General features: G+C 34.2%; 1 protein-coding gene, 1 long non-coding RNA gene and 1 pseudogene across 2 annotated transcripts; all 3 read right to left on the minus strand.

Moving 5' to 3' along the window:
- Positions 1–6283: 6283 nt before the first annotated feature.
- Positions 6284–7511, minus strand: LOC148760503 (uncharacterized). The gene is made up of 3 exons (XR_016023210.1): positions 7399–7511; positions 6602–7291; positions 6284–6504 (listed from the first exon to the last, which is right to left on the minus strand). It is a non-coding gene; the product is annotated as an uncharacterized LOC148760503 (long non-coding RNA).
- Positions 7512–9149: 1638 nt separating this feature from the next.
- Positions 9150–20496, minus strand: LOC148760504 (putative disease resistance RPP13-like protein 1; annotated as a pseudogene).
- On the minus strand, positions 16506–25910 carry LOC148760505 (putative disease resistance RPP13-like protein 1). Its single transcript, XM_088802742.1, is given in 10 exon segments — positions 16506–17137; positions 17400–17532; positions 17693–17857; positions 17954–18334; positions 18818–18974; positions 19071–19375; positions 20877–21205; positions 21543–21619; positions 21965–23122; positions 23124–25910. Coding segments are annotated over 2 exon segments (3756 nt in total). The 5' UTR covers positions 25769–25910; the 3' UTR covers positions 16506–17137; positions 17400–17532; positions 17693–17857; positions 17954–18334; positions 18818–18974; positions 19071–19375; positions 20877–21205; positions 21543–21619; positions 21965–22011.
- Between the last annotated feature and the right edge of the window lie 994 nt (positions 25911–26904).

The raw sequence follows: 26904 nt of genomic DNA on the forward strand, positions 1-26904 counted from the left end.
TGATAAATTTATGTCCATTTAAAGATGAATGATAAATTTAATATACCATGTTAAATAGAATAGTAAAATTTATATAATATGTCCATTTATGTTAATGCTATCTAATAAAAAAAGTAATTTCTAGCATCCTTCTAAAAGTTGAAGCAACTTATTTGCTCCAAAATTTTCACATGGAAAGATATTTGACTAATACTCAATTTGGGTTTAAAATTTTTAGGTTTTGGTCAATTTAGGGCTAAATATTTCAATTGTAACAATTAAAGACTACACGTTTTTGGTCTCCTTACAATTAAAATTTCAACATCATGTGTAGCAACTGCATTTTTCAATATAATATGTAACAATTAAATTTTCAATATGGCATATAACAACTATATTTTCAACATAATATGTAACAATTATTTCCAAATCAGTTGCCATGTCATCAACTCAACTGATCTTCTGTCGCGCGTGATACAATTTCTATTCACTTATCAACTTAACCCTTAATTATAAAGAATAAAAAATGTTTGACCTTTAATTATTACAATTGAAATGTTTGACTCTTAATTGTTACAATTGAAACATTTGACCCTTAATTGAAAAGATATCCAAAGGTTTAACCCCAATTAAAGCATTTAGCCAAGATATTTTATTGATATGAAACATTGCCAACAGATTCTAATAAAATGTAATACATTGTAACACATTATGCCTACGTGTCAATATATGAGAGGTAATACTTTTGTAGGTTAACACTTTCATATTTTTTAAATAACGTAATAAAATGTACTAACTAATTTATTTTCAATGCTAATCATTCAAATATTTGTTGTATTAACAAAAATAAATCTTTTTTTTTTTCAGAAATTGAGTGTGAAATGGAGTAGAGGTAACTGTGAAAGACTTGAAGTGGAAGTAAAAAGCAGAGAAATTCAGGAATATTTTAGGATGGACCCACACGACTCTTAAGTTAGAAAGCAAGGTAGAATTTATGTATGAATTTGATTCCCACAAAGCCCCTTTTCTTGGTGATTTCTACATTGGAAAAAAGTTGAAACATGGAAACTGCATATCCAATTTCGTCCGAAGCTTGATTTATTAGAGTAAAAGAAACGTATAAAATGGAGGCATCATGTTTAGAGTAGGAGACTCTTTGGCAGCTAGCCCTCCCCAGTCCCCACGGTTGGACCTACAGACTTAATAATTGCCACAACCAGAAGTGCTCCAGCTCATACTTCACAATTATTCTACTTCACTTTATCAAAAGTTGATAAAGACATGATGCTTTAACAAAGAGCATGCTATGAGATGGCTTAAATGGATTGTAAGACTAAGCTTTCATTTTAGTTCCTAATCTATCGATTATTTGATCTAAATTTCCAAGTAAAAGTTATACTTTTACTCTAAAACTTTGGACTTTCTTATACTTACTTATCTTGACTTGCACTTTTACCAAAAGTCTTGCGAGAATTAGATGTGTTTCTTTCAAAAATAATTGTTGTTTATAGGTTTGGTGTGATTTGTACCTCGTGAATTGCTGTCATATATTAGTTTCATGGTATTATTCATGAATTATCTGATGTTATATTTTTTGATGCTACCATTTGTATTAACCAAATTTATTTCATGAAATATTTCATTTCTTTTGTTTTTTTTCTTCAAAATCAACGAAATTAAAAGTATAATGACTACTTCACTCTAAAAAAAAAGTATAATGATAACATCCAATAAAATTATAAATATAATGAAAAACTCTAATATTAAGTCGTGACAAATTTCGCCATTATCACTGTCCAATTCATTCTCAGGCTCTATATATGTTGTGGAAATTGCCCAAGAATCAACAAAGATAAAATCCAGAGAAAATAAGCAAACAGAAAAACACAAGAATTTACGTGGTTCGGCCTCTTGCCTACGTTCACGGAGTGAAACTGTTCTTCTATTATTGAGAATTTAAAGTACAATAAATTGACCTTTATGGTTCCCAAAACAAACCAAGATCCCTTGCACACTCTTCCTCAATAACCTCCCAAGAACATTCACTCAAACCACTCTAGCTCCACCTAGAGCAAAAGATAGAGATACAAGATGTTCTCTCTCTAGAGCTTTCAAAGCACTACTTGCAATTCTAAAGCCTAGAAATTCACTTTTATAGTATAAAAGTCCAAAGTAGAATGTGATTAGGATTCGATGTGGAATAAGAAGTTTAAAACCATACAACTACTTAATATTGTATACAAACAAAAAAATCCTAATCAAATAAGATCTAGAATTCTAGTCAACCTAAAACTCAACAAATCTCCACCTTTGACTTGAATTCAAACTCCTTAAACCTCTTCCACTAGTCGCACCTAATTGCAACTTCCTAACTCCACTTACTTTCCAACACCTTGAACAACTCTCCAAGCACAAGACTTTCTAAATCATTGGCCTTTATAATTACCACGACTACACATACCGAATCAAGCATGGTCCAACACTTGATTCCACAAAACGGCCAATGCACTTGTGTAGCCGTCAAGTCAATGGCACTAATTGACTTCGGAAAGGGACCTCGACGACCCTTCCAATTCACTACTGGCAAGATTTTTCGTCCCTTCACCATCGTCTACACCATGGGAACCTTTCATCACCTCCTCGGCAAATGAAATCTCACTTTGGTAGCTACCATCCCCTGTGCACTGTTCCCATCCTTTCGAGGCCTCACATTCTAGACGATACAAGCCATTATGCAAATTCCCCCTCATCAGGACCATGTCGCCTTGTGTGACTTTTACTACTCCATCACAAGCAGAATATCCAAACCCTTTGGAGTCTAACAGGCTCAATGATATTAGATTCTTACGCATCTTTGGGACATAGGCCACACCACCCAAAGAGCGCACAACCCCATCAAACATTTTGATTTTCACCACTCCAATACCCATGACCTTCACTATTGACTTATTACCCAAAGTCAAATTCCCAGCCACCCCTTCTTGAAGTAAATCAAAACAATCCTTTTGATAACATATGTGAGTTGCAGAAGCAGAATCTAAATACCAATCAGAATTTGCATCCATATTTTCTGAAATTGTAAGGACATCACAATCATCACCTTCAGTAACGAAAGCACACTCACCTTTGTTCTCGTTACTTTCATCCCCTTTTGTAGGACAATCCCTTTTAATATGCCCATACCCTTTGCATTTAAAGCATTGAACATTGTTGGGTCTAGACTTGCCACCCTTCAATCCCTTACTAGTTGACTTCCTCCTATTAGTCTCAATTACTAATGCCAAGCCATTTGGATCTTTATCCCCTTCTTTACTTTTCTTTCGGGCTTCACGAGACATTAACGTTGCTTGTGCTTGTTCTAACGTTATTGTATCCATCCCACATATAAGAGATTCCACAAATACCTCATAGGAGTCTGGAAGCGAAGCCAAGAACAATAGTGCCTTTTCCTCTTCCTCCACCTTGACATCAACCTTCTTCAACTGATCAATGATTCCATCGAATTCATTCATATGCTTCATGAGGTCTCCATTCTCCTCCATCTTTAAGCGATACAACTTTCGCCTAAGCTGCAACTTGTTAGAAAGACTTTTCGCCAAGTAAATTTTCTCTAACTTTGCCCATAATCTTAGAGCAAAATCCTCATCAATAACATGATTAAACACATTATCTCCAATGCAAAGTCGAATAGTGCTCACACACCTTTGCTCTAACTCTGCCCATTCAACATCCTTCATGTCATCTGGTTGCCCTTCCTCCTTTCCTAGCAAGGGGCGCATTAAACCTTGCTGCACAAGGAGATCTTTCATCCTTCTCTGCCACTGCATGAAACTAGTCTTCCCATCAAACTTCTCAATTGAAAAATTCGTAGAACTAGTAACTTTCGACATCCTTGTTGAATCTTGAATTTACCGAACCTGAAGCTCTGATACCAGTTTGTTGTGGAAATTGCCCAAGAATCAACAAAGATAAAATCCAGAGAAAATAAGCAAACAGAAAAACACAAGAATTTACGTGGTTCGGCCTCTTGCCTACGTCCACGGAGTGAAACTGTTCTTCTATTATTGAGAATTTAAAGTACAATAAATTGACCTTTATGGTTCCCAAAACAAACCAAGATCCCTTGCACACTCTTCCTCAATAACCTCCCAAGAACATTCACTCAAACCACTCTAGCTCCACCTAGAGCAAAAGATAGAGATACAAGATGTTTTCTCTCTAGAGCTTTCAAAGCACTACTTGCAATTCTAAAGCCTAGAAATTCACTTTTATAGTATAAAAGTCCAAAGTAGAATGTGATTAGGATTCGATGTGGAATAAGAAGTTTAAAACCATACAACTACTTAATATTGTATACAAACAAAAAAATCCTAATCAAATAAGATCTAGAATTCTAGTCAACCTAAAACTCAACAATATATAATGTGCAAGTAACCAATAAATTCCCTATATTCACCCCAAAGAGCAACACCTTTACAAAAAATAGAGCGAAAAGAGAAGTACACAAGGATCATATACAAAAGGAAACAAATAAATTGATCAAACAATTTCAATGTGAAACTCAAATCCTAATTTGCAAGTATATATATATATATATATATATATATATAATTTGATAGTGCATTTCGTTTGCTATGCCTCCCAAACTACAAGCAGAAATAAGTTCAAAGATTAATAATGAAAAGTCATAAGCAACCTAATTATCATTCTTACATAAAAAAGGAAAGGAAAAGTCAATGAAAGCACTTTATTAGCAACTAGATACATTCTCTTGATTCCAACCTTTGGAAGGTTACCAGCAAACACAAGAGGATGGACTCAATTTTGTGAATGTTATGGCCAGAGGTACCTGCAGTGATGGGACACAACCTGATAGAGAATGAGTATGGCACAATCGGAGTCAGATACTTTAAGTGTATCTAGGGTTTTTTTTTTTTCCAAAGGAAGAAGGGGATTTGAACTCTGTTTTTTAAGTTGGGGATTATACACCATCCAATGAACTAAACAATGAAAAAACATAATATGACAAGGTCACATTGGTTGATAGATAAGTGGAAGGAATGAGATTTGCGTAAAGATGAACAAGACATCCAGAAATCTAAGCCGTAAGACACGTTCAATTCATTGGAAATTTGACATGTATTGTGTGTATGTACACATGATATGTATATGAAAAAAGGGTATGGCCTATATCAAAAAAGGGTATATGAATTGAATATGGTTATTTTCTCAAAAGTGTTCTGAAACCTTGATTGGCTACTGAGATTTTGTACTTTCTGCAAACAGTACTCAAGGCATCATGGGTGATGCAAAATGAAAATTGAAATAAGCAGACGATCTTAAAGAGAAAAGTGGTTTGGTACAACAAATATTAATATCCAAATAGGGGAATTAATGCGGGATGAGGAGTTCTACTTGGCCATGTAATGAGGCCATTCAAGCAAAAGTTCATAAAATTAGGTGTTGCTCTTATGCATTAAGCCAATTATGGAGTTACTCTTTTTTCCCTGCAGATATGCAGTATTAAGAAATAACAGTCCTTCTCAAGCTTAAATTTTGCAATTATTTTTCCAGTTGGTTATTTTCATTTTCTTTCTTTATTTTCCATCTTGACACTCTGTTTCAGTACAGAAGTGGCTTCTCGAATGTCCTTGATTACCAAAACTTGAAATAAGAAAACAGCAGGTTACCATCAACATTGTCGCAAGAAATCTGATTTCCAAGGTACTATATGACAAATCAAATTAAAATCCTTGTCTTTGTTCGTAGTTATTCTTTTTAAATCCCTGTTTGAGAATCCTCTTGTTCTATAATCTACCATCCATCCCTTTTCTTTTTAACTTTTATTTTTCTTGCTTATTTTCTATTTTTTCCCGTTCTTTTTATGGGTATCTCATCAGGAGATTAAGGGTAGAAAAGTTTAGGAAGGATGCTAAGTTCATATCTTTTAGATGTTTATTCCTGGGGTTCACAGAAAACGGCTATTTTTGCTTTGTTTGGTTGCTAAATTCATAAATATTTAGAGTTGTAAGTTCTGAAGCTACAGAGGCTTCCATTTGTAGTTTGGATATTGCTTTGATATGTTATATATATATATATATATATAAGGAAGTCAGATTTGAACCCAGCTCTTTCAGCAGAAAATACATGCATATACCTCCCAGTGTGCCTACAAACAACAAACATAACACTTTTCATCTTTCCAATCTCAAAATGAAGGTCCTGATTAATTTCATATTCATGCAAAAAACATAAAACAAATCGACAGGAGAGACATGAATTACTCAGACTTCCAAGTGTACTTTGTCAAGGTGATACTTTGTCATTCCAAGTATCCTTAGCAGAACATTCAGTTAACCATTGATACCAGGACAATTGTTCTATTTGACTTGCAACATCTTTCTTTCTTTTCTTTTGTTCACATTTTCTATTCTTTTCTTTCTTTTCCTTTTGGCCAAGTATCCTTAGCAGAACATTCAGTTAGCATGCTACCATGATCACCACCTTAATGTAAGACTTGCATACCTGCAGTAATAACAGGGAAATGTCATTTTTTGAAATCAATGCTCGTATAATCTTAACAAAAATGACATGAAGCAAAATAGTAGTAGTATTTAGTCACCTGGCCTCCAATTTGATTATAGATAAGTGACCATCTTCTAAACCATGAAATGAATTTGCAACAGTGGATCATAATGCTCTGTTTATCAGTAATCTGAAAGTTTAGAATGAACATAAATCAACAGATTTTAAATGAAGTTACAGTAACAGAAATTTATAAAAGAAAAAAAATCTAATACAATAGTTCAATCAGAAGCAATTGGTTCCATTATTTTTTTTTTTGAAAAGTGAATTTATTCAACCTCAATACTGGTATGCCATTTCAAGTCTCTTGTCTAAATGACCAAAGACTACCGTGGCATTAGAGACCTGGTATGGGTGTGTAAACTTGAACAATTACATTAAGAAAGCCAGCCAAAAAATTTGGTGGCTGCTCAAAGAGATGGAAACCATAAAAATTAAAAAAAAAATATGCCCCGTGACAAAAAGAAGGGCAGCATTAGCGGCCACTGACAACTAAAAATTAAGGTCCGATCCTAATCTATGTGCATCAACTGTCCGCTGTGATCTGTACAATAGAGAATGAAGGAGAAGACAAGTGCTCCACCAGCAATTGATTCCAATGTTAATGCATCTTTTTTTACTGTCTCCTGAATGAAAGCTACTTCTAAATGGTTGTGTTTGTATGGTTAGTAAATCTCATGCAGAGGTTGAAGTTTATACTTCGTGCTCTTTATTGTTGCTCAGATTCCTGCATGTACAAATAAAATAAAGCATTTGTTATTAAATAAGAATCAAAGGATTGAAATTAAAAATAGAGTTCAAAAACAAAGTAAGAGGATTTGTATATTTACACACCATGAGGAGGTGTATTCTTTCATTATGCTCTTTTTCCTTACAACAGCATCAAACAGTTCTCATTTTCACATATCATTTACGCACCATGAGGAGGTGTATTCTTTCAATGGGTGAATCCCTGAGATGAAAATATAAATATAAGCATAAAGCATTTGCCCATTCATTGTTCCACAAACTTCTACCTACAAGATTAACAGCTATCATTTACACCTTAAATCAATCTCGACATCATAGATGAGTAGCTTGCTGTAAAGTACCTCATTTCTAAAATCAAACTAAGTTAGCATTTAGCCTCTCAGAATGCCTGAAAAATGAAGAATAAATATGTCAGTTAGTAAAATTTTCTATGAAAGTAAAGTAAAGAACCCTGGTATTATAATAGAATTTGAATATTATATTGACATACCCGGGTTTCATTATGAGGAAGGAAGATGCAAAACTTCTGATCCTATTACCCTTCCTTTTCCAGGGATGAGAGAACTTTGAATTGTTCTCATGTGGATCATGGATGAATATAAGTTCAATTTCAGCCTTCGAATATCTGATCTGTAAATTGAGTTAGCAAAGTACCAAGATGATTGTGTCATAGGTCGTACAGCTTCTCACACTACATACCAAAAGAACATAAAACACAGCAGATGTTAAGAAATGGTGGAATAAACCATTAAATAGGGGTCGCTTTAACATGTGGCAACAATCAAACAACCACACACATACAACTAGAGTAGGAAAACTAAAAGATGCAAAACTTAGAGAACTGAGAAATAGGTAAAAACAAAATATCATATGTGCCTGCATTTCAACGTGAAAGTAAGATGAACAACATTGGCTTTCGAAATTCAAAATCTGTTATGAAGAAAAGTAAAAAAGCTTTTCCAAATTGAAATACCTGACCTTGAGTATAAACAGAGGATGATGTAAATTTCTAATCCCTCCGTCTCCCCTTTAATTTTTAGAGATTAAACAGCTTTCAATCTGACTTCTCTGGATCATAGATGAGTATATGAACAATTTCAGCTTTTTGATTTTGCATCTAAATAGACTCAACCTTCTTAGTAACATGTGCAATAATTGGTCCTTGGTGATTTCATTTTTTACACTGATTTTCATATGCAAGATTATAGGTGGCAATTGAGTAGGTTGGGTAGTTTCAGGTCAATTCAAGCACAGGTCATCACAAATATCGGATTATTTTGGGTCACTTCACTTTCAAGTATTTTGAGTTTAAGTTTTGTATGATCAACTCAATTCAGATACTGATTAGACTATTTTACTATATTATTGTGCTATGATTGGGTTTTCTTTTGGACGGTCTGAGTTGGGTTCCTCTGGTCGGGTTAGATTTTACCACCTACCTGCAAGATCATAATTCTGAAACAATGTCCTTATAAAATTCTAAATGTTATTTCTGAATTGTCATACCTGGGACAAACATTCTTCTTCTATGTAACAGATGAATCTACCATCAATTTGGACAAGAGGCATGTTGCCTATGTTGGACCAGTTTTCCTCTTTATCGCTTTTGCATCATTCTGTTAGCAATGGACAAGTATTATTGATATATAAATTAATGGAGATTATTGAATAAAACAAATGGAAGGAGGTATAGAGTACTCTTTGCTTGTGCCCTCTTCCTTTCCATGAGATGAAATGGTTGTTGTTTTCCACCTTCAAAATTGGAAATCAGTCTTTCATCCATGTATGCATAAAGCATGTGGACTATCTTGAATCAGAGTGTATAGCCTGTTATATCACAATTTCAACAATGGCAATTTCCCAATTGATGGCAATGACATGCAATTTAGACAATTTATGAGGGATAAAGATAGTAAATTATTGAACGAAGAATCTCCTACCCATTTTGCCAATGTGTCACCACAATAGCCCACAATGGTGAGCTTCTTAAGCTTTTTAGAAGGTTGAAGCGAATCCAACACCTTTTTCTCAACTTCTTCTGTTGCATTACCAAAGCAGCTACACCATTTCAATTCTAACCCATCGAGTCCCATCTTCTCTTGTAACTTAGCCCCACATGCATCTTGAGTTTCAATAACATTTTCTAACCCAGAAATACAAAGTTGACCCTTGAGTTTGGTTAAATCCTTTAGCTCCCTTATTTGATATCCCTTTCTTTTACCGACGACAAAATTAGAAAGTGTTTGAAGATTAGTCAATGTACCAAAATTACTTGGCATGCCTTGTAATCTAATTGCATCAATGATATCAAGATGACATAGGTTCACTAAGTTTTCCATCTCTGAAGGTAGCTTCACGAGGTGCTCACACCTCCTTAACAAAAGGGTTTCTAAATTATAGAGGGTACTTATTGACTCAGGCAAGCTTCTAATAAAAGTGCGAGAAATATTTAGGTGGCGTAAGTGTTTTAAATCTCCTATAAAATCTGGCAACACTTCGATCTTATACCCTTTCAAAGAAAGCACCCTTAAGCATCTCAAACCTGGCAACAAACATGTTAGAACATTGCTGGTTACAAAGCCATTACCATAACTTGACAACCTCAATGGCAAAAAGGTTCGCAAATACTTTGCTTCCCAAACGCCTTTAAACTTTTTGATGCCATCACACTCATCAGCAATGTAAGATAAGTGGCGAGCCTGCTTTGAAATTTGCTTATCACGCTCTATTCTAAAGCATATTTCTCCAGCAACTGATTGAGCCAGATCATGAATGAGGTCATGCATAACAAATCGAGAATTATCATTGCTGGATATTTGCAAAAGAGACCTTGATAGTAGATTTCTAAAGTACTGGTGACCCAAATCTTCAATGCGTTGTCTATCTCGTGCTTCTTGTAGAAAACCTTCTGCCCTCCATAACAAAATTATCTCATCTTCTTCAAATTCATAATCCTTAGGAAAAATGGAGCAATACGCGAAGCATCGTCTCAAATGCGGAGGAAGATGATGGTAACTTAATTGTAGAGCTGGAATTATACCACATTGATGTTCTGATAATTGCCATATCTCACTCTCTAATATATTTTTCCAAGCATCATGTTCAACATTCGTACGTAACAAGCCTCCACTGGTTTTGGCAGCCAAAGGCAAACCATTGCACTTTCTCACTATTTTCCCAGCAACTGCTTTTAGGTTAGGATGTTTTCTAAAATTTGTTGCTCCTAATGCATGTTGCGCAAATATAGATAAACAATCATCCTCTGATAAAAGTTCTAAAAATTGAGCATGAGAAGCACCCATTGTATTTGAAACAACAAGATTTCGTGTTGTCACAATAATTTTGCTTCCTGGAGTCCTTTTTAGAAAAGGAGATCGGAGAATGGTCCACTTATTATAATCCTCATTCCAGACGTCATCCAAAACAATCAAAAAAATTTTCTCTGACAATGCATTCTTTAATTTTTCTTGAAGTGAAGTCAATTCATTGCCATTGCATGACACAGAACCAACTGATTCCAAAATTGCTTTCGTTATTCTTGTGACATCAAAATCATCAGAAACACAAACCTATGCTCTGAGATCAAATTGTTTTTTTTTTTGACATAGCCATCATATTAATCACTAATGGCATTTATTTAACCAAAAACATGAGCTTATGGATGAAAACTAAAGCATGTAAAGAGAAAAATTGAAAGAAATTAACAACAACTTGGGCTTTGCTTGCCATTTTGCTTTTTTAGAAAAATGGAAGAAACTTGTGTTGCCATATAATTGATATGAATTGACCTTTGTTTGTTGCTAGAAGCCAACTTAAATGGCATGACGGCTTTATGCATAATAAAAACACTTTTCAGATAAAAGAAAAAAAAAGAAACTAGACTTGAAGGAAACTCCCAGAAAAGTTTCTTCAAGAAATGACAAAATAATATTCAGATTCCTATTATATGTTTGATGAATGCTTCATGCTCTAATAGCTTTTCAAGTAATTCTTCAAACGAGATAGATCATTCACAAGCTCTAACAAGAAACAGAAATTGCTATTTTCTTAAAACCAATTCCAATTCCTTTTAAACCTTGATCCCTAGATATCATTCTCAATAACAGGGAGTTGATTAAGGCCAAGACATCAAGACTATTATTCTATACAACTTTGGGAGAGATTTTAAACTATATAAACTAAATTAAAATATTATAAAAATCTTTAATTTATCGTATTAATTTTCTAATTTTTTAAAATATATTTTCATGAAATTTATGACAACCCTTTAATCTGTTAATTAGTGGAATTTTTAAAACTGCAATGACTATTTATTATATAATGACAAAATAAAAATTGTTTAATGGCATATGAATATTATTCAAGGCCTTAACCGCAGGATGAGGCACCAAACAAGTTGTAATTGTGTTATATATTCCAAATTGAGTTAATTGTGGACAGCTATACCGCAATGGTTTGTTTAGACTGATCCCCACTATAAAATTGAAATATGATTAATGGCATAATCACACAGGATGACGAATTCAACAAGCTTTGACTCTAACAACTCCATTATAAGTAGAGAAATTGGAGGAAAATGGAAGTAGAGAAAATTCAGAAAAGGATGGAGCTAGAGGTGAAAGTTAGTCAGGATTAATTGAATTGGTGATCACTTTGATTTGTCCTTGTGTCCGTCGATATCGAAAATACCTTAGAGATGGAACTTCCCTATGCATGTCTATTGGAGTGATATTTTTTAGCCTGTTCTAAAGGTTTAAGATGCTCCCTTGAGAATGATTGGAAAATCAGAATGTAGGAATATTAATTAAGTATAGGACCAAGAATCCAACAAGTTCTATTTGTATTTTACTATTCCAAAGTAGATTGGGCAGCTGGCCAGGGGTGGTTTGGAGTCTAGCAACATTTTTAAAGGGTAAATTTTTTAATGTGCATTTTTATTAGATAAAATATACATAATTTTTGAATATTTAATTAGATAAAATAATTACTTTTTTATTTTTTTTTAAATGGCTTCCTATTGTATCCTCTAATAGATTTTTAAAAAATACCACTTGTAAGCAAATGGCCAATGAACAATATGATGAAGGGCTGCAAATTAAGCTTTCAAATTGGCTATCAGTATTCCATCTTATTGCTTCGTTCACATACATTGGGAGCCCAAACCTGTTTGAAGCCTTTATCAATCCCATGACTATCGACATAAGATAAGGTAAGTAATTAAATTTGAATATATTCAAAAAAATAAAAAAGTTGAAAATCATTTTTAAAAATATCTAATTGTATAGAAAATAAGAAAACTTAGTTATTACCTTAAATTTTTCTTGACAAGTAATTCATTGATTATGATTACAAGGGAAACCCCGTTACAGCCAGCCGTTAATAGCCAGGTCAACTAGCTAGAAACCACATGCTCCAAGCAATTAAGGCATTACAAGGGACTACACAACCCCATCATAGAAACAAATTCTAAAATGGAAAACCTCTCCTCAAAGCCATACTCCTTCTCTATGGAGCTAAAAGAATCAACTCGCTCTGTTGGGAACCTGAAATCATCACAATTGAACTTGCCCAGCACAATAGCAGCAATCCAGCTAAGACCACGCAATAACAAATATCTTTAGACAAGCTTAACAATTTCTCGGTCATAACCCATATTAGATACAATATGAAAGAAAATCTATGGCTAAGGAATAATATTGATAAAATCATTCTCCCTCAATACCCCATCTTTAGCCAATTTGCACTTCTCAAAGTATGAATGATCTTTCAATTAATTATCTTCCTTTTAAAAAATTCAATTTTGAGTAATCACTTTCTATACTTCCATGGTGCACTATTCGGATCACTAACACACTTAACAGTGTTAATAGAATCACTCTCAATTAGTAAGGACTGAGTAGACTGCCATCCAGATGATACAAAAATTTTTAAGGCTTCTAGTACTGCACTCAGTTCCTTGAATTTTGGGTCATGCACCCCTATAGATTTTGAGAACATAATTTTAACTTCAGCCAATTCAGTCCTTAGAACTCCACCAATACTCACCTCCCCTGGATTTCCCCTAACAGCCCTGTCAATATTAAACTTCAACCACTTATTACCTTTATTTAATTCATCATTTGCGATGTAAAATAGGGATGAAAACTGAAAAACATTTCTACAACTCTAAGAGCAGTAAAGTATGCAAAGTGACAAGAAAAACTGAAACAGCAGATTAGGCTTTGCTTTCTAGCAACAAAGTGGTGGGAACATGATTATTCTGATATACCAAGAAAAAGTTGACATCACAAATGGAATTTTGGACAGTATTGAGTGATGAATACTTAAAGATATTGTACTAGTACAAAAATGTGAGGTTAATCTGCAACAGATTCCAATAGGTTCACCTGACTTGTCTTGGTCAGCAAGAAGTTATGAAACTGGGATTTTATCTTCTTCACTTTTGAATTTGAGCTTCCAATGCATTACTACTAAAGTATTTGTTTGAAAATTGCCCAAGAAATAATAAAAATAAAATTAAGAGACATCAAAAAATAAAAAAAGACAAAAATGTACTTGGCTCGGCGTCTTATCTACATCTATGGAGTGAAACAATTCTACTACTATTAAAAAATACACTACAATAAAATTGACTTATATGTTATTTAAAACAGTTTCAAACCATTGTTTGGAGTAATCCAAACTGAGTATTAATCGTCAAAAGTATTTCTTCAGCATCAGAGGAAGCTCATAGAGGATAACATGGATCAACCTTCCGTTCTTAGTCCTAATTTCCTTGGGGTTATATCAAGGTAAGACTGTCTAGTAAAATTTTAACTAGTTAGAAATAGATTGCAATTTTAGGATGTAAAAAACTGAATAAAAATGTGAATACCTTAATTCTGTTTCTCCAGCCCACTGAAACCTTGATTGGTTGATGAGCTTTTGTACTTTCTGTAAACAACACTCAAGGGCGTCACTAGTGATGCAAAATAAAAATTGAAATAAGGCAACAATCTTAAAGAGAAAAGTGGTTTGGTACAACAAATATTAAAATCCATATAGGGGAATTGATGCAGGATGTGGAGTTCTATTTGGCCATGCCATAATTTTAGCAAGTTCAAAAGAAAACCTTGCTATTTCCAAGTCATCTAAAAGTTTACAGCGGAACAGAGTTATTTACAACTTTAAACTTATGGTATGGACTGACCAAAATGGAAAAGAAAAACTAAAGCATGTAAGATGATTTAGTGAAAAAGGAGAAACAAACATATCGTATCTCTGGTGAGAAACAATATCTGCGCCGCACTACACTTCTCCCTATCAAACTTACGCATTAAGCCAATTACAGTTACACTTTTTTCCCTATAGATATGCAGTGTTAAGAAATAAAACAGTCCTTCTCAAGCTTAAGTTTTGCAATTATTTTTCCAGTTTGGTCATCTCAAAATGAAGGCCCTGATTACTGTCATTTTCATGAAAAAACATAAAACAAATCGACGGGAGAGACAGGAATTACTCAGACTTCCAGATGTACAACGTGATACTTTTTCACTGATGGTTTACACTCGAATCATGCCTGCAAAATAAATCATAAGAATATCTTACAAGTTTTAACAAGAAAGTGAGATGAAGAAAACTATTGTTTTGGAATTTTAAACATGCAAGTGAAAAGTGTTTCCAAGTTGATATACCTTAGTTTTGGTATGAACAAAGGATGTAAACTTCTGATCCCTTTCTCTTTCCATGTTCGAATTGTTGTAAATTGACCTCCTTGTTGGACTGCCACTTTATAAACCTATCGAGAGAAATAAATATATGCAAGCCCTCATTTCAGGTTCTATACAGATCAAGAAAATGAACTTTTTTAATACAGAAACCCCTACAACTGTTTTAATACAGAAAGGTTGGATTTGGTCTTATTTATTTTCTTACTTAGCAACATCTAAAGGAAATTGGAAACGTTTTAAATTGTTTTAGGATGGTGGCACTGGAAGGAGGAAAGAAAAACAGAACCAAAAAGTATATCCCTTCAATCTGCAACATATAAAGAAAATGGTGGGGCTTTACTTGGGTGATTCCAAATTCAGTTGAATCCTTCATTAGATCTTTGGAAGATTGTTTTTATGGGAGTGCATTGTCTTATTAAAGAAAGTGCTGGTCTTTTATTGTTTGAATTCCTCCTTATGAAGGAGAATTAAGTTTACTGTAGATGAAAATCAGGACTTGCTGATTGTGGAGGAGTCCTTGGAGATGATAAGGGTTCGATAATGTGCTGTTTTTTGGTCCTCTTGAAATTCAAGAGTCCAATTATGCACAATTGATGGTCATCAAGCGCGCACTAAAGCTTTTTGCATCTTCACCTTGGGTGAGTTCTATGCAAGAGATTGATTATAGAATCTAATTGTAAGGTAGAACTTGCATGGTTTGTAACAAGCAGACATGGAACCATCGGCATATTTTTAAAGAGATTGATAGTTTGAAGAGATTGATAGTTTGAAGATATTGTGTTTGTGGATACACTCATGAAGCTAATACATTTGTTGATTCGCTTGCAAAATTTAGAGTTGAAAGAGTTAAGAGCTGATATGTTTTTCGCTTGGTGGTAAGCCATGTTGCTTCTGTTCTGATTTGGAACTGCTTTTCTTCCATCATTCACAGTTTGGACAACATTCGCTAGGAATTAATATGATATAGCTGTTTCATTTGTGGATTCTGTTATTATAACGTTTATGCTCCTGCATGGTGTTATGGGGGCTGTTGGTTGTTGCTGATTTTTCATTGTATTGCTATATTCTGTAAGGGGTGATCGGGGTGACAGGTTGGTGGTTCGGTTTCCATTCAAGGTGATAGGGCGCTTTGCTCCCTTAACTGTTACTGTTTAAGAGTGCTTCTTGCTGCCTTTGTACTGATCTTTTAATTTTGATCAGCTTTCCTATACCTTTAATACTTAATAAAACCACCTATGAATGAGCAATATATATATACAAAGAAAAGCCCTATGTGAACATTATTCAAGGAAAGTATTGCACATTGGAGGGCAATACAAAACTTTCCTATCAGTAGCAGAGCCCTTTACTTAGAGCAATGTCTAATGAAAGGATATGTTATGCATCAATAAAAGAACTGAGATGGAAAGAATGAAAGCTTCTGACATAATTGCAGAATAGAACTGAATACAAAAATGTTTAAGCATTGTGATTCATACTTCATCACCAAGAAAAACTGAATTCTGGCCATTTATCCTGATATGCAACTTGGAAAGTACTCTAGATTACATCAAGCGTTTGAGAGAGTAGAAACCTCCTTTACTTCATACAGAACATAATATGAGAGATAGAAGAAGGATTCTATAAATTTTAGAATAAAAAAAGTGTATGAAATTCATCATACTACAAATGGGAAATACCCATTGGTAGCTTCTTAACTTGAAATATTACAGAAACACTCAGACACTGCTACGATGACAATGTGAATTTGGTTTATACAGAAGGTCCTAGGTTACCTGATTTTACATGCTATCTTGCACCATTGCACCAGTCATTTAATATAATTGAAACCATTCTTGAAATGATTCTGCAAGAAATTCTAATGAGAAGTCACTGAAACCAATATGATTTATAGACATAAACATTTGAAAAGAATTAACATATCTGTTCTGTTCAGGCATAAGCCTCTGCAACTTAGAATTAACATCAAATTAAAATCAAAGTTATAAATCTCCGGTGCATACAAGAGGTACCAAGTATTAATACCTGAAACCTTTCTTGAGATGGTACTGAAGGAAATGTTTAACCAGCAGTCTGAAAGAAATATGTCTCGTAGATGATAATATCCCAAACATCTGTTCATTACCATGATGAAATTAATAAATAAAATTCTGCAGCTTTTTGTAAACAATCCAATGCAATAGTTACAACTAAAGTTTATTTCCCTTTACTCAGACCTCTGGTGAATGACCAAAAATACATATGAAGAACAAACAAATACATAGGCATTCAAAAAAAAAAAAAAACCATAGAAATCAACTACAAAAACCTCTCATTCTGATTTAGTCTTGATTTTTCTTTTACAATGATGGCAGGCATTGAATCTATATATCGTACCCGGAAAGAACCATCTGTAAGTCCTACTAACTTGAAATTAAACCATATCGCTCCATGATTGAAGACAAAACTTCTTTCTCAATTCTGCAAAAATATTTACTCCTTCCAAAGAAAATGAGCTTTGGAGAAATACCTGTCCAAAATTTAGTAAGCAAGAGCTTATTTGTAGTTATACCTAAAATTGAAACTTTGGTTTTGCTTACTTCATTTTAGATTAAATATAAAATGAGAAACATTTGACTAGCTCATCTGATCTAAGCACTTAAAGCAAATTCAAACTAGTGGAATCTTACATGGCTTTCTCCCTCCTTTTGAATACCTCTATTCCTTCTCTGCCATTGGTCTTGTGATTCATCAACATAGGCTAAGGCAAACATTCAACCAAAAGATATGGTTCTGAACAACTTCGAGCCACCATTGAATATTTGAGGGCTTTGGAATATAAAGTTTACTTCACCCTGTGAGACAAGTTCCACAACATCAGGTTTTCATTTGGCAACAAGATTTCCTGGCAATAACTAAAACTTTTAGCTATCTGTGTATAGGAACATTACTGTTTTCAAGTTATGTTTCCCTTTGGGGAATTGTTGTTCCCTTGACACTGTCATGTGCTATTGTTGCCAATACGTACTTTAATTTCTCATCAGTTATCAGAAATTGAGTACTCATTGGGATTGAGGCTGAGATTGGTGTTTGCTCATTCAGCCTGGCACATGGTCAATGTGCCAGGCTATAACAAGCATGGAGAGTGGCAGCCTCAAAGGCAATGTCCACTTGGACAAGTAATAACATTCCCCATTTCAGCATCTTTCCAGACCAGTTTGTTTGCTCCTATTGCTGGCACAAGCCTCTTCAACTTCCAATTGAAACCAAAATTAGATATCATTGTCTTACCGTCAACATTGTCTCACAAATCATGCAACCTCCTGAAGTGCCTGCAAACAGCAACATATCACTTTTCACCTTTCCAATCTCAGTATGAAGGTCCTGATTAATGTCATTTTCATGCAAAAACATAAAACAAATCAATAGGAGAGACAAGAACTACTCAAACTTCCAGATGGACAATAGAACATTAAAAGACTCTTCAAATTATTGAATACAAAAATGCTTAAGCATTGTGATTCACACTTCTACATCAGCAAAAACTGAATTCTAGCCATTTTACCCTGATATGCAACTTGAATAGTACTTTAGATTAAATCGACCAGTTGACAGAGTAGAAACCTCCTTCACTTTGAAAACATAATATGAGAAGGAAGAAAGGATTCTACAAATTTTAGTAGAAACAGATAAGAGTACATGAAATGCAGCAACTAAAAATAGGAAATACACATTGGTAGCTTCTTAACTTGAAATATTACAAAAATCTTACAATGAGAATATCAATTTGGTTTGTACAGAAGGTCCCAGGTTACCTGATTTTACATGCTTGAGGCACTCTAGCTATCTTATCATTTATGCTTGCACCACTGACGCAAAGGAGGACAGATTCCCCTTTTAGGGAAGGAACTGCTATCTGAACAAACTGCCATTGAATTTTTAAGGGCTCCAGAATATAAAGTCTACTTCGTCCTGTCAAACAAATTCCACAACATCAGGTTTTCATTTTGCAACATGATTTCCTGGCAATAACTAAAACTTTTAGCTTTCTGTGTATAGGAACATTACCATTTTCAAACTATGTTTCCCTTTGGGAAATTGTTGTTCCCTTGAGACAGTCACTGCTATTGTTGCCAATACATACTTTAATTTCTCATCATTTATCAAAAATTGAGTACTCATTGGGATTGAGGCAGAGATTTTGATGTTTGCTCATTCAGCCCAGCATATGGTCAATATGCTGAGTTATAACAAGCATTGAGAGTGGCAGCAACGAAGGCAATGCCCGGATAAGCAGTGACATTCCCATTTTAGTGTCTTTCCAGACCAGTTTGTTTGCTTCTATTGCTGGCACAAGCTTCTGCAACTTCCAACTGTAACCAAAATTACATATCATATTAATCTTCAGGCATATAACAATATACCAATCATTTACTGTATTTGAAACTAATCTTGAAATGATTCTGCAAGAAATTTTAATAAGAAGTCATTGAAACCAATATGATTTGTAGACATAAAATTTTAAAAGAATTAACAGATCTTTTCTGTTCAAGCATAAGCCGCCGCAATTTAAAATTAACATCCAATTAAAATCAAAGTTATATATCTTGGTTCGTACAGAAGTGACCAAGTATTAATACTTGAAACCTTTCTTGAAATAGTCCTGCAGGGAATGTTTTACCAGCAGTCTGAAATAAAAATGTTTCATAGACGATAGTAATGCCAAACATCTGTTCATTACCATGATGAAATTAATAAACAAAATTCTCCAGCTTTTAGTGAACATTGCAATACAATAGTTACAACTAAAGTTTATTTCCCTTTACTTAAACTTCCGGTGAATGACCAAAAATACATATGAAGAACAAATGAATATATAAGCATTTAGAAAAACAAATTAAACCATTGAAATCAGCTACAACAACTTCTCATCTTGATTTTTCTTTTAAAATGATGGCAGACATTGAATCTATATATATCGAACCTGGAGAGAATTATCTGAAAGTTCCAATAACTTGAAATTAAACCATTTTTCTCCATGATGGAAGAAAGAAGTTTCTCAATTCTGCAAAAACATATACTCTTTTCTAAGAAAATGAGCTTTGGAAATGCTTGTCCAAAATTTATCAAGCAAGAGTCTATTAATAATTATGCTTAAATTGAATCCTTGGTTTTGTTCACTTCAATTTAGATGAAACAAAAAATGAGAAACGTTTAACTAGCTCATCTGATCTAAGCATTTCAAGCAAATCTGAATATTTCTATTCCTTCTCTGCCATTGGTCTCGTGATTCCTCAACATTGGCTAAGCCAAACATTCAACAAAAAAGTATGGCAGAGAAACTGAAATATGCAAAATAATAGTGGGAAAAAGGTTGAAAACTTGGGTTTTGGTTATTCTTCATATAAATCTCAATGCTGAGATAGTAGAGATCTCAGTGTGTGTATAGATTTCACCTTTTGTCCATCATCTCATGGTTGTACATATCTACCATTGTGAACATAAAATTTCAAATTGATTATCCTGAATGTAATTAGATATTTCCAAATTGACATACTTTGGTCTAATCATAATCAACATTCTCTTCCTAAGAGATGAAGGCTCTTCCTATTTTCTCCTTTAAATCACACTAGAGAATATGCAATCTGCTCATATGGCGGCGATTTTGGACCATTCTCATCTTTATACTTTTTGAACTGTTGAGTTTGTCAAATAATCAAGGACAATATTAGCATTCATTCAGGATGATGGCATAATTATTGGACAAACAAATAGTACTATTAAGGAGGTATCAAGGACAAAATAATTAACAGAAAATTCGATAGATAAACCCTGTTTTTCTACAGCAAAGAAGCACAAAGAGAAGTTAAATACCTGGAGGCATATTTTTCCCACCAACGTACTACATTCAAATTAAAGTTTACATTTTCAGAGTTGGGATTCTTTGGGCGAAGAAGTAGTTCCCCTGATCTGCAAATTAATCAATGTAGCTTCTGGGTGGCACTGTTTAGATCATGTACGGTAGTGCCAGACGTTGAGGATACACTAGGATAGCAAATGTTTCAACTATTGTCAAGGAAGCTCCTATATTAGCTCAATGCAATTTGCTAGTCAATTTGTCAAGACATTGTCTCTCCAGATAGCTGCAGTACGACTTCTTTTCTGTTCTTCTAAACCTATTTGATTCAAGATTTTTGTCAATCCTATCAAGAAAGTAAGAAACACAAATGAATAGATGAACAATAAGGTGAAAAATACAACTAAGAGCTAGCTTAACTTAAGAATACAAACTAGTCTAAGAGAATAAGTCCTTACATAGTGTCCTTAAACTAGCAAAGTATTCAATAATGCCATTACACCAGATAAGGATTCCTTCTCTCTTTGAAAGTTTTTGTTTTTCTTGTAAAATTTTTTGTCTTTCCTTCATTTTCAGCCTTTCATTCTTTTCCATCTTGCTAGAGCATGCAGTGGGCTTCAAAAGGAAAGCATACTGAAATTCGAAAAAAAAAAGGGTGGGGGGGAGTGGAATTATGTATATACCTGATCTATTTGAATTTATGTGATGTACTGCTACCATAAGCATTGTCACAGATCACACATCCTCAATGGCAGTCTGCCTGCAAAATGAAGAAAATGAGATCAGTATCACTATATTTTTCCCTTTTTCTCTAAGTTCAGCAGCTTATTGTAGGTTGGGTGCTCGACCTCAATTCCAGAACAAAGCTCAAAACTTGGTTCAAGTTTTATCAACTTTCATTTATGTAAACTCAAACTTGACTTGAAAAAGTAATTAAGCTACTCAAACTCAATTCTCTTTAATTAGATTTGTAAACGGTATTGAACTAACGAACCTACAGTAATCATGAAAATAGAGCACTTGAACACTTGACTTAATGTATGTTCTACAAATAGAAAGAAGATTTATGAAAATTAATATAAAATTTCAAGTGACATAAAGATACCTGATTTCTGGGCGAACCTCCGTTTACGAACACAAACTTGATTTTTCTCACCGTATGTCAATGTGAGGTACGTGGGCAATATTGGGCCACTCTCGTCCTTCATCGTTCTTCCATCGTTGTTTTAGCAATGGACAAATGAAAATTTTTAGTGTCAAAAGTGAGGGAAGCATTTCCTTACTCGGAAGGAATTTGAGCTTGGGGCAACGTGCGATGGTCAATGATTCGAGAGAGGTGAGATTTTGAAAGCCCTTGGAGGACAAAATTTCAAGGTTGGGAAAACAACTGATGGAGAAAGAGGTGAGAGAGGGGGGCAGAAGCATTTCTTCATAAGGGAATGACGCCACATCTAGAGAAGCACCGTTGATGCAGAAATGCTTAAGAGAGGTGAGTTTGTGCAAACCCCACTCGATTACTGACTTGCAGAAATTGGGCTGCGAGATTTCAAGTGAAATGAGATTGGTAGGGAACCCCTCTTCTGGAAAAGATACCACACTTGGACAATCATATATCGCGAATTCTGCAAGAGAGACAATGTTGTGCATGCAGTTGGGTAAGGCCTCGAGCTTTTCACACTCAGAAAGATGGAGCTTTCTGAGTTTGGGGGTTAACAATCCACTTCCTGGGAAGGAAATCAGATTTGGACATGCTTCAATAGAAATCTCCTCAAGATGGTTGAGCTTGTCGAATCCACTAGGCAAAGATCTCAAATTTTCATAACAGTCGATATCAATCTGCTCAAGAGAAGAGTTGTCTTCAATTTCAGGTGCTATGGATTCTAGAGATGGGCAATTTTCGATACAGAGGTATTTCAGCCCCTTAGGTAACTTGCCATTGGATAATAAGGAAGTTAACTTTTTTCCACAATCATAGATGGTTAACCATTGAAGATCAACAGGTAACTCGCCCTTTGCGGATAAAGATATCAAAGACCGACAATTTCCAATAGTCAATTCCTCTATGTTGATTTTATCTTTTTCATCAAGCAAGTATTGCAAATTCCGACAATTAGAAATGGATAAACTTACAAACCTTAACGATAACTCGTGCCTTGCGGATAAAGATATGAAAGACTTACAATCATAAATCTCCAATTTCTCTAGAACAAATGTGCCATTGATGTTGACAATCTCTCTTTCATCCAGCAAGTACTGCAAATTCTCACAACTTGGGACAATCTGAAATGGAGAGCAGGCGGAGTTGTTGGAAGTTTTTCACATGTCCATCAACTTCACAAGGATCCCATTCCTTCCATTCAGGCATTTCATAAAAAAATAATTCTTCTAGTTTTGGAAATGCAATTGATGCATTTTCTCCAAAAAAGTTTGAACCCACAGTAGTCACCCCATGCATTCCCTTGATAGAAAGGGATTTTAGCGATGGTAATTTTCCAATTACTGGTAATGATGTGCAATAGTGACAATTATGCAGCTCCAAATGGGATAGCTTTTCAAATGAAGGATCTCCTATCCAATTTGGGAATGCTTTACCTCCGTAATGTTGGATGGTGAGTCTTTCAAGCATTGTATGAGGTCGAAGTGAATTCAAAACATCCTTGTGAATTTGAATTTCTTCTACTGGAAAAACAACTTGGAAGTGCCATTCCAAAGTTAAATCATAAATGTTTGACTTATTACATAACCCAGCCACCAATGCATCTTGAGCTTTGACAATGTTCTCTAATCCTGAAATAATCAGTTCACCCTTTAGATTAGACAAGTTCCCCATCTCTTGTATCTGAAGCCCATTATCTTGACTCACAACAAATCTTGTCAATGTTTGGAGACTGGTTAGCTCACCAATTCCCATCGGCATCCTTATTTGTGAATTTGCACCAGTAAAATCAAGATGCCTTAGGTTAATTAAATCTCTCATTTCTAAAGGAAACTCCTCAAGAGCTTTACACCCCCACAAAATCAAAGTCTCTAAATTGTAAAGTTTGCATATTGAATCAGGTAGAGTTTTGATTTGAGTGCGAGAAAAATTGAGATAACGCAGATGTATCAAATCTCCAAAAACATCAAGTAACTTGGTCAAGCGATACCCTTCTAAAGAAAGCACCCTCAAGCATTTCAATTTTGACAACAAATCACTGAGAACTTGATTAGATATATAGCAATGCCCTTTATATGGCATCTTCAACGGTAAGAAGGTTCTTACATGCTCCATTCCATTAAAGATTCGGAATTTTTTAATTCCATCCCTCCGACCACCAATGTAAGATGAGTGGCGAGCATTATTGGAAATGTCCAATTCCTTGTCACCCTCCACTCTAAAGCATAAATCTTTGGCGATTGATTGAGCCAAATCATTAATAAGATCATGCATTACATATCGAGACTTGTTTTGACTGGATCTTTCAAAAAATGACCTTGATACAAGTTCCTGAAAGATCTCTTGACCCAAATCTTCATTTTGCTTCACAGCTTTCACTCGTAGAAAGCCTTCTGCCATCCATAACCGGACTATTTCTGTCTTAGAAAATTCATAATCTTTGGGGATTATGGCACAGTAAGCAAAACATGGCTTTAGATGTGGAGGAAGATGATGATAGCTTAGTCGTAAAGCTGGAATTATGTTACATCCCTCCTCTTTCCACACCTCATTTTCTAGTATATCTTTCCACACAACAAGGCCCACCTCATTGCGCAAAAGGCCTCCAATGGTCTTAGCTGCCAAAGGCAAGCCCCTGCATTTCTCCGCCATCTTTACACCAATTTCTTTCAAGTGCGGATGGCCACTAAAATCTTTTGTTTGGAATGCATGTCCAGTTAATACAGAAAGGCAATCTTCATCTGGCAACTTTTGCAGCTTGTAATCATCTGGGATAGTTCTCGTCATTCTTGAAACACTTTGGTCGCGTGTTGTCACGATAATTGTAGTTCCTTTTCCAAAAGGGGCTACTAGGATAGTCCAATCATTATAGATTTGATGCCAAAGATCATCCAAAATGAGAAGTAGTTTTTTTCCAGAGAGCTTCTCCTTCAATTTTATTTGAAGATTATTCAAATTAGCTTCAGCATCACCAGACTTATGGCCAACTGATGACAAAATTGATTTTGTTATATCCGTGATATCAAAATTTTCAGAAACACATACCCATGCTTTGAGATCAAAATAATCATTCACGCGATTATCATTGTAGACAAGCTGAGCAAGAGTTGTCTTACCAATCCCTCCCATGCCAACGATGGGAATCACAACCTTTCCTTCATCATCACTCTCGAAGAGCAATTCGAGTATTTTCTCCTTGTCTTTGTCTCTACCATACACATGAGTTTCAATCTCCACAGAAGTAGGTTGCAGCCGTCCTTCTATCCTTTTGGATCTATGGCAGTCCTTCATTCTCTTCTGTAACTTTTTTCTCTCTGGTTCTAAAGCTTTCAATCTGACAGTGACATCATTTATCTTGGACATCATGACCCTGTAAAAAATAACAGCATCGAATGGATCAGTGATCATGAGTCTTGGTTTCTTACTTGAGCTACCTCGACGTTCCATCATCAAATTGCGTCTCGAAATTTCGGTTGCAAGCTCGTCCAAGACGTCGTCCACATCGTATGCCAAGATTTGGAGGTCAAACAACCAGATTTTGACGAACTTATCTTTGAGCTGCCTCTCCTCAGCATCATCAAGCACAGCACGAATCTCCAGCAATTCCTTCTTCAACTTCTCCATCCCCTCGTGAATCTTCTTCTCGGTAGCAAATTGCAGTAAGTCAGAAGACACCAACTTGTCTATGAGAAAGTCGAAGAACTTGGAGACAACAACTTCTCCTATGGCGGACAAGGCATCAAAGAAAGACATGGTTGGAGGAAATCAAAGCAGAGAAAATTTAGAAAAGAGTAGAGATAGAGGCGAAGTGAGTAAAGATTAGTTGTATTGGTGACTTTTATTTGTCTGTGTCCGTTGATTTTGACAATCTTTTACAGACATGTGGCCAAGCTTTTTGGTGTAAAAATAATTTATAAAGCACTGATATTTATTACACTTATTTTTTTACTTATTTTAAAATAATAATAAGTATATATAAAAGACATTAATTTTAAAAATGTAAATGAATAAATGAGAATTATATATAAGAAATAATTAATATTTCAATATATATAAATAAAATTTCATAATATTAATTATTGTCCTCTAAAGTTAGTGTTTTAATGAAAGGTAACTTTGGAAAAGTGTTTTTCATTTTAATAAAGTGGACACTATTTTGAAACATTTTAAAATAATAAGATGGATTGCAACAAAGTGAGGATTAATATTTATAATGAAAAGTATTTTTAATGAAAGTCATTTGATATAATTATAATTCTTATATATTTACCAATTAAATAAATCTAATTGATATTAAAAATAAAAAATTTTGTGATGCCAATTTAGAATGATAAGAAACATATATGACTATTTCCATCAATCAAAAAGTATATTCAATATCCATAAGTTTATATATACTAGTATTTAGTGTCACTGTTTTTTATTTATTTTTAAATACTAATAATTTTATATAAAATATATTAAATGTTGTTAAAGTGAAAATGTAATTATCTATAAATATAAGGCACTTATAATTAAAAAACAATTATATAAAAAATAATTAATTAATATTTCAACTATAAAATTTATAAATTATTCTGTACTAAGAAAATTACTTTTCAATACAATTCCAACGTCTCTTTGGCAGCTGGCCCTCGCCATGGTTGGTCCTATGAAGGTGATAACCCTAAGAAAATTTATCTAAAAAAAATTAAATTTTTAACCATAACATTTCATTAACTATGAATATAGATAACCCTAAGAAAATTTAATTGTCTGATTACTCATAAATAGTACCAATAATACATATAATAATTTTATAATTATTTATTTTTTACACATAGTTGGATAATTGGAAATTTTAGCTTTTTTCTATGAAAAGATTTATATTTAATATCTTTTTTTTGGGT

Source organism: Theobroma cacao, chromosome 10 (assembly GCF_053813885.1).
Source record: "Theobroma cacao isolate CCN51 chromosome 10, ASM5381388v1, whole genome shotgun sequence".
NCBI classification, from domain to species: Eukaryota; Viridiplantae; Streptophyta; class Magnoliopsida; order Malvales; family Malvaceae; genus Theobroma; species Theobroma cacao.